The sequence below is a fragment of the Vollenhovia emeryi genome, unplaced genomic scaffold (assembly GCF_000949405.1).
Source record: "Vollenhovia emeryi isolate VEMERY1.0 unplaced genomic scaffold, V.emery_V1.0 DF939155.1, whole genome shotgun sequence".
NCBI classification, from domain to species: domain Eukaryota; kingdom Metazoa; phylum Arthropoda; class Insecta; order Hymenoptera; family Formicidae; genus Vollenhovia; species Vollenhovia emeryi.
The window spans coordinates 1-7,229 of NW_011967211.1; the positions used below are offsets into that span (position 1 = coordinate 1).

The 7,229-nt window shown below is 44.6% G+C and overlaps 3 protein-coding genes across 4 annotated transcripts; 1 reads left to right on the forward strand and 2 right to left on the reverse strand.

Annotated features, from left to right (window-relative positions):
• The first annotated feature begins 859 nt into the window (after positions 1–859).
• On the forward strand, positions 860–2,207 carry LOC105565047 (selT-like protein). Its single transcript, XM_012017886.1, has 4 exons — positions 860–1,154; positions 1,414–1,543; positions 1,619–1,802; positions 1,873–2,207. The coding sequence occupies exons 1-4, from the start codon at positions 1,027–1,029 to the stop codon at positions 2,001–2,003; spliced, it is 573 nt and encodes a 190-aa protein (XP_011873276.1). The 5' UTR covers positions 860–1,026; the 3' UTR covers positions 2,004–2,207.
• Positions 2,208–4,851, reverse strand: LOC105565048 (PITH domain-containing protein CG6153). 2 transcript variants are annotated; one of them, XM_012017887.1, is made up of 6 exons: positions 4,148–4,851; positions 3,145–3,327; positions 3,010–3,053; positions 2,861–2,935; positions 2,669–2,773; positions 2,208–2,584 (listed from the first exon to the last, which is right to left on the reverse strand). In XM_012017887.1, exons 2-6 carry the CDS (start codon positions 3,313–3,315, stop codon positions 2,356–2,358), a joined length of 624 nt encoding a protein of 207 aa, XP_011873277.1. In that variant the 5' UTR covers positions 3,316–3,327; positions 4,148–4,851; the 3' UTR covers positions 2,208–2,355. The 2 variants fall into 2 exon arrangements, with proteins under 2 accessions (XP_011873277.1, XP_011873278.1); XM_012017888.1 differs by having other exon boundaries at positions 2,208–2,563; positions 4,148–4,457.
• Positions 4,852–4,926: 75 nt separating this feature from the next.
• LOC105565049 (ER membrane protein complex subunit 8/9 homolog) lies at positions 4,927–6,514 on the reverse strand. The gene is made up of 5 exons (XM_012017889.1): positions 6,269–6,514; positions 5,944–6,020; positions 5,805–5,874; positions 5,389–5,483; positions 4,927–5,278 (listed from the first exon to the last, which is right to left on the reverse strand). The coding sequence occupies exons 1-5, from the start codon at positions 6,470–6,472 to the stop codon at positions 5,113–5,115; spliced, it is 612 nt and encodes a 203-aa protein (XP_011873279.1). The 5' UTR covers positions 6,473–6,514; the 3' UTR covers positions 4,927–5,112.
• Positions 6,515–7,229: the final 715 nt, after the last annotated feature.

The following is a 7,229-nucleotide window of genomic DNA, read 5'->3' on the forward strand; positions in this document are numbered from 1 at the left end:
TTGGTCACAACTCACTTAACACTTCACAATAGAATATGCACTATCACATATATATCGCATTGTATACGATATCACACACAGTATCACCAATTTTACTCTGCAAGCCGCATCGGCGACTTAACACTCGCGACGGATGAAATTCACTCTCGAGACACACGCTCGCGACACTCGACACTCCCGTTCGCGGTGCACTCTCGACTTTTTTCGGCGGTTTGAGGCACGCGAGACGCGACAACCGAACTTCCGAGCGGCCGCGGAATGGCCGATTCGCGACTACGGCTCACTCACGACGACCGAGATTTCCCGGCACGCTTCTCCCGGCGGCTGCTTGAACGCCACAAACGAGCCTGCGAACGCGCCACTTACTCACGACACCCCGGACACGGGGCTCGCCCTCTTGGCGAGCCGAAATCGACGGAAACACGGAGCGGATTCTCGCGGCCGACCGACGTTTGCTCCGCGTCCAACAACTGAACGTCAACTAGATTCGCAACGGTTGCAACTTTCAAACGTGACAGCAGCGGCCAATCAGGCTGCGAGTTTTCAAGCATCGATCTTGCAATGACAAGATGATGCAGCGAGCCTATCTCGTGTATAATCATAGGTCTGTTCGTATTGCAACCAATGGCGCTTCGCCGCCTGCTGGCCGCGTCGCCGCGCGCGACGCATGCGCGCGAGGCAACCTGTCAGAATGAGGCTGACTCGCACTTTTGTTCGCGACGAAAATCCGCTGCTCGACTGCGCGACCGGTTGAGTTGGAAACGGAATCGGTCGTGACGGCGGCGTCTCGCGGTCAACGATTGGGAAATTGAAGGCCCCCGCGCGATAACAAGTTTCGATCCTCGCACAAAAGAGGCACGTATCCCCCCGCGCGCGCGCATCGGAGTAAGAGCGAGAGAGAAGGAGGACATTCCAGGCCGAGAGAGAGCATGCAGTGATTCGATGCGTTTAGTTGCGTGTGGTCGTCGCGTGGACGCCGTGAGGGCCGGGTCTCTTATTCAATGAACTGATAAAGACGGGATAAACATGCACTGGTTAATACGCCTGTGTGTCCTCGCGGTCCTGCTGGCGCACAGCATAGACGCGAACAGCGACGAGGCGCCGTTAACCAAGCTCGGCGCAAAAACCGGGCCGACCCTGAGGTTCTTCTACTGGTAAGCCTTAACGAATCCTCCCCCTCGATATGTTGATCTTCGCGACCGAATGCGTCCGTCCTATAAGATAATGGACGCGCAACGATCGTCCGCCGATTAAATCGCACGCGCGCTCAAACGAGACACTTGTCTGGTTTCTCACATAAATCTAAAGCGAGCGGGCGAGCGAGGGAGAGAGAGAGAGAAAGCGCGAGCTTTTATCGTCGGGACTTTGGACTTGTCGTTAAACAAAGATGGAAATTGTCGTTCTCTGTTGCAGCTACTCGTGCGGCTATAGGAAAGCCTTCGAGCAGTATGTGAGCATTCTTAAGCAGAAGTATCCGGAGCTCCACGTCGAGGGCGAGAACTTTAATCCACCCGGTTATAACATGCTAATCGCCAAAGTGCTGGTAATTACATTTATCACCCTGCACATACTTCACCGTGGTGTCTGCGTCCCGTTCACGCGTAAATTTGCATTGCAGGGAACACTGAAGATACTGATAATCATCCTAGTCGTGACCGGGATCAACTTTGGTCTGCCACTGACGTCGGTGTGGCAGTGGTGTGTGAACAATCGCTTTTATTCCTGTATATTGATTTTCCTGATCGGTAACGCCATAGAGGGTCAGTTGGTCTCGTCGGGTGCATTCGAGATACATTTCAATGGTAAGTGCAGATATACGTCCCGTCTAGCACGGGCATCGAGCGAGAAAACATGGTCCAAATGCATTTTCAGATGTTCCTGTCTGGTCGAAGCTCGAAACCGGCAGGATACCGCAGCCGCTTGAGTTATTTCAAATTATTGACTTTCACTTAGATATGCAATTCTCAGAAATGGACGTAGGAAAGATCAAGTTCCAGACGTAAGATATAATGTTTTCATATTCTAAAGTCGATAAGTCTAAACCGTGTACCATGCCAGGGAGCTCACTAACGGTGTAATGTGATGGAAATGATGTACAATATACTTGTTAAGTAAGTAAGGTTCTCTACTGTACATCTTATCATAGAAAATAATTCCAGTAAGACTACGAACATATAAGTGTAATTGAAATAAAGCTGTTACCAAAATTTCTTATTATTACAGGATTTTTATTCGAAAACATACGTCGAATCTTCGCGATAGAATATAGCGTACATTATTTTACAAAACCGTGTCCTCGGTCTTCGCTTCCTGCCTTCCAAACCAGAGTCTCACAAACGGCTTTTAATCCGGATATCATTTAATTACCCTACCGACTTCGTTGAAATCCGTTGGATGATCGCTGATTAGGGGACGTGCTTCGTACGTACAGATAGTCACACCGTGTTTGTGAGCCGGCGTCCACTCTCCCTTCAGACCGATGTAATAAATTTTTATTTCTTCTGCGTTGCCGTCGCCAGTGAAGTAGAGGCTTAAATGCTGCACTGACGAAAACTTGACTGTTCTGTGATAATTTTTATGGCATCTTACTTTTACATTTTTAACATCTCGCACGAATTTCTATATAAATTCTTAAATCTAAAAATACAGAGACAGATGTACAATTTACCTTATGGGATATTCGTGTATTCCATACGAATCGGTAATTAAATCAAATTCCTGCTCTGGGCTGGTGCCCACGTGATCGAACAGCATGTGCGGTCGGTTTTTATATCTTAAACAAGTTTATTAAAACGTATTATTTCTTACATCTAGAATGTCAACGCGTGCTCCTTTCTCGACAAAGTTTAATTGTACTCACAGCTTCACCGTTTTGGGGAGAGCATCTTCATCTCCAACCACAATAAGGCCCTTTAACTTTACATCTCCCGTGAAACTGCAGAGGAAAAAGTCGAGCTGTAACGACTGATGCACTTTTATCAAGAAAAAAAAAATTGTCAGGATACTCACGGTATGTTGAACAGAAGCTCGGCATCGACATCGCTTTCGACGTACTGAAATGAAACGGAGAAGAGATTTTGTGCAAAAGCTTCGTAAGAAATATTCCGGTACACTTGATATTTGTGAGATAGAAATGTGACTCACCTGTGATCTGTCCAATCTCTCTTCCCACGTTTTGAAGACTCCGGCGCCACAGCCCTCCTCGTGCTCGTTCAGGCACTCCACTCTGTCTTTATCTATTTTCTCGTATAAATTATAGCTGACTCCTAATTCCGCCGTATCGTGTAGACTGCCACAATTACACCGATGTTCCATTATCCGTGGACCCTGCATACAATAAGAGATACAAGGGCACGAATGAGTGTGTACAAGAAGCGATTTTTGGTGATACACTAGGAATCGCTGATGCCTTCCCATATGAATTTAGGCACGTGTGGAACACGTGCACATTTCATGTATTTACTGGGAGCGGACAAAATAATGTGAACACCATGCTAAATATTACACATTTGTTTATGTTGCGGCGCGTTATATGTGGCGCACATAGTAACCGTTCTAGTTCATATTTCAATATACTACTCGCTTTAGATGGTGAAATCGTCGACCTGTGAGACTTCGAAAGAGGCAAAACGTATAAGTGTGTTGATACATGCCTAAATTCACGTGGGAAGGCATCAGTGATTCCTAGTGTGTGTACATACCAAAGTGTACCTACCAGGGTATACACTCGACGTCACGAATGCCTTTACACCTGAAAATAGCCGTTAAGTTCGATATATTCCGATAGAAAAATTCATTTTATTAAAATAAACTTTCCCATCGGATACTTTTTTAGCATCTTTCTTCGGGTGTAAAGGCATTCGCGACGCTGAGTGTACGCTCTGGTATACTTTGGTACCAAACAGTCGCCAAAAGTCGCCTAAAGTGAGCAAAGTTGTTTTTAACAAATTCGACAGTTTGAAATAAATTGCAGACTTATAGATACTCATATAATTTATATGAGTTAGAACACAACTTGGACTCATCTTTTCAAAAAGTACACAAATGCAGAAATAATTTGCCCCCCCATTTCCCAATTACGTTTAAAATATCGCGTTGCTGTCTGCGAAGGGAATGACTGTCTGTATCTGAACAACTTATCGCATACCTTGGTTTCTTTACGAATGGAAGACGTTGCCAAGCTGAGGTTAAGTTCGCACGACCGGACTGTCTCGATAACAGCCGTAACAATTGCGACAAAACAATATTTCACGCGCAAATGGTAGCAATAGAGCTTCCCTCGCCGGTTGAGAGTCGAATGAAGACGGGGAGAAATGTGGAATTAAACTGACCCGAGGAAACTCTATTTACACTGAAGCTCCCTCTCCCTCAGCCTGCCTGCTTAACCGGTCGGTAAATAATGTTTTTGTAGAGCTGTAAATCGACGTGTACACACACACGTTTTCATTTCAAACCTCTCCCGCAACACGAGCCGTTATTTTCGCATTCAGTTGAAGCTTGTCGTTCGTACGATTCTCAAAATCGGGTTTTGGCTCTCGGGGATTTTTTACAAAGTTATACTTTTCAGAAGAATGTACAGTATATAATACATAGAGTCAGGGTGGGGTCCAGTTAAAAAGATAAACAATTTTAACTTAAGTTAGTTACAGTATAAATTGTTGAGACTTTTAACTTGATTTAGTTATACTTTATCGGTAACTTTTAACTTGCCTTCCTTAAAATTAGCCATGCATACAAAGACGTCGCGAGACGCCGTGTGCCTGTCTATATGTATTGGCAATTCCTGCGTTCAAAAATTCACTCCAAGCACTAAAAATTTACGGTATAAGTGACAAAGCCGCTCACTTCATTTTTGCTATACCGCAAGATACAGAATTGACCCCGAGATTGCAGGGGAATAGACAAGAGTAAAACTCTGACGAGACCTTTTTAAAAACAGGTGATATTCATTTATAAATTCTATAGCGTATGTACATTTGTTTACTTTGCATATAGTGAATGAAATATAGATAGAGTGCAACATAACATATAAATAAAACAATCTTTGTATGATCTCTGTGTGTGTATATGTGTCTGTGTGTTACGTATTGGAATGGTTTGCATCGTCATCTCTTATGTGGGTTTGTCGACAGCCTCGTCGATTATTTCATTTAGTTTCAGATTTTGCCAGTCAAGAGTGATGTTATCCAGATGGTTGTCGAAGTCGATCAGATTCCTATACTCCTCTGCCTTCAGTAACGAATACATTGCGTCCGTGTGTGCAATATCATAAATTATGCTGCAACGAGAAGAGCAACGTGTAACGTCCGTGCGAGAGAACTCGGTCAAGTCGATCTTCCGAGGAGATCGACGCGACTTTTCCGTACGATCTTGAAAATGTATAATTACTTTGCCTTATCCTTTGGCTTCCACTTTCCCTCTACGGATTGCGAAATTCTCAACGGACTCGATTCCATGCCCAGGGTCAGTTCTCGATTATCCACCTGATAACAGCAAAGAATCCAAATGACGTTTGCAACAGTGTACACTCAGTGCGCACTCAGGCTCGTTTACATTCGATTCTTATATTTAAAGGTCATCTTAAATACCTCGCGAAAGACTTTTTACCCAGTAAAATGATCTGTACAGCATCTGTACAAATCACTTTTTGGCTTAATACTCTTTAGATGTGTATTTAAGACAAAGTATAAGAATATATTGAGTACCAATAAGCCTCAGTATGCACTCACAGCGCGCACTAGCGCAAGCAACCGAATTCGTTATAAGAAGGTAAAATGTTCTGACCCGACGACTGACAAACTTACCACTACCAGCAGTGCATTGTTAAAGTTCTCTGCGATCTTGTCTGCTACTCTGTGAGCCGGTCTGTCTGTGCTGCATTCGATACAACGTTAAAGGGGAGGAACGTTAAACGAAAGTAATATTAAAGGAAAGTCAAGGTACCTCAAGTCATTTATGTTCTCGTTGGCCAGGTAGTAACCCGCCAGTATAAGGCCTTTGCTTGTAGCTAACTGGTCCACCTGTTGCAAGATTAAATCAACGTTACGGGACACCATTATTCTAGCATTTCGAGCGGAAAGTTGTGCAATGGAGAAAAAAGGATCGCCGTGACGTCTCGGCCTTGCGGCATAGGTTAGGTTATCGACACGTCACGCAGCTGGATTTTCGCACGTGCCCCGATTACGCGCTCGACGGAAGGCGCGACGCGAACTTCGGGAAGCGTTTCGCTCGCGACGGCGAGCCGACACCTTGTTCGTCGAATATTTACCAAAGTAAGCGCTATCTCCGCCATTGGGGAAACGTGTAGGCATATATGGAATAAAGGTATCGCATCCTCGATGTACAGATCCGTCCGGCCGTCCTTGTTCTTTTGTTTGCCGAGCAGCAGGCCATTTATTGCACAATGCGGGTATTTGGCTGCGTGTAAAATGATTTTGCAGTACGCGCGGAGCGAAAAGAAAACATTCGTCATCGTTAAGGGTGCACTGTAAACGCAAGCAGACGCGAGGAGACCGGAGTGAATCCAGTGTCGCCAACGAATCGCGTTCGCCAGGGCGGCAAACGTGGCTACCTTTTTTCCCTACACGGCAAACTAGTAGCGCAGAGAGAAGGCCTGAGAGCGAGAGCTCTGCCACAGCCAGATATGTGCGATACGATCTCTGTGGACGTTGGAAAACCGGGACATGAATTATGTAGCCAATATCCACATTTTGACGAATGGGTAAAGCCCGTAACAGACTACGGATTGAAATTGAGATTAGATTGGAATTTGACCAATTAGAGTACAAGTTACTAAACTTGATATTAGTAAACTTCACTGTGATTGGTCAAATTTCAATCTAATCTCAATCTCAATCCGTAGTCTGATACGGGCTTAAGGCTGGTATTACATTTGTCGTGCGGTTGAAATTCTGTAAAAAGTATATAAACTAGGGAGGCTAGAGATAAAAAGGGATACTTTGCTGTGTGAGTTAAGACTTAAGGGAAATTACCAATGACTGTCGACAACGAAAATCCCGATTGGTCGAAATTCTTAAGTCTCAAGTCTTACTGCTTACGTTTCTTGGTGTGTTTCCAGCTTTAGGCTAATATTACATTTGTCGTACGACAAATGTAATATTAGCCTAAAGCTGGAAACACACCAACAAACGTAAGCAGTAAGACTTGAGACTTAAGAATTTCGACCAATCGGGATTTTCGTTGTCGACAGTCATTGGTAATTTCCCTTA

What these genes read in the sequence shown, in the direction of transcription:
- LOC105565047 (XM_012017886.1), top strand. Translation starts at nt 1,027, where the DNA reads ATGCACTGGTTAATACGCCTGTGTGTCCTCGCGGTCCTGCTGGCGCAC. An exon ending in ACCCTGAGGTTCTTCTACTG is followed by an intron (nt 1,155 to 1,413) that starts GTAAGCCTTAAC and finishes TCTCTGTTGCAG; the next exon opens with CTACTCGTGCGGCTATAGGA. An exon ending in TGCTAATCGCCAAAGTGCTG is followed by an intron (nt 1,544 to 1,618) that starts GTAATTACATTT and finishes TTTGCATTGCAG; the next exon opens with GGAACACTGAAGATACTGAT.
- LOC105565048 (XM_012017887.1), bottom strand. Translation starts at nt 3,315, where the DNA reads ATGGAACATCGGTGTAATTGTGGCAGTCTACACGATACGGCGGAATTA. An exon ending in GAGCTTCTGTTCAACATACC is followed by an intron (nt 2,936 to 3,009) that starts GTGAGTATCCTG and finishes TTTCCTCTGCAG; the next exon opens with TTTCACGGGAGATGTAAAGT. An exon ending in ATACACGAATATCCCATAAG is followed by an intron (nt 2,585 to 2,668) that starts GTAAATTGTACA and finishes TGTAAAAGTAAG; the next exon opens with ATGCCATAAAAATTATCACA.
- LOC105565049 (XM_012017889.1), bottom strand. Translation starts at nt 6,472, where the DNA reads ATGACGAATGTTTTCTTTTCGCTCCGCGCGTACTGCAAAATCATTTTA. An exon ending in GAGAACATAAATGACTTGAG is followed by an intron (nt 5,875 to 5,943) that starts GTACCTTGACTT and finishes TATCGAATGCAG; the next exon opens with CACAGACAGACCGGCTCACA. An exon ending in ACAATGCACTGCTGGTAGTG is followed by an intron (nt 5,484 to 5,804) that starts GTAAGTTTGTCA and finishes TGCTGTTATCAG; the next exon opens with GTGGATAATCGAGAACTGAC.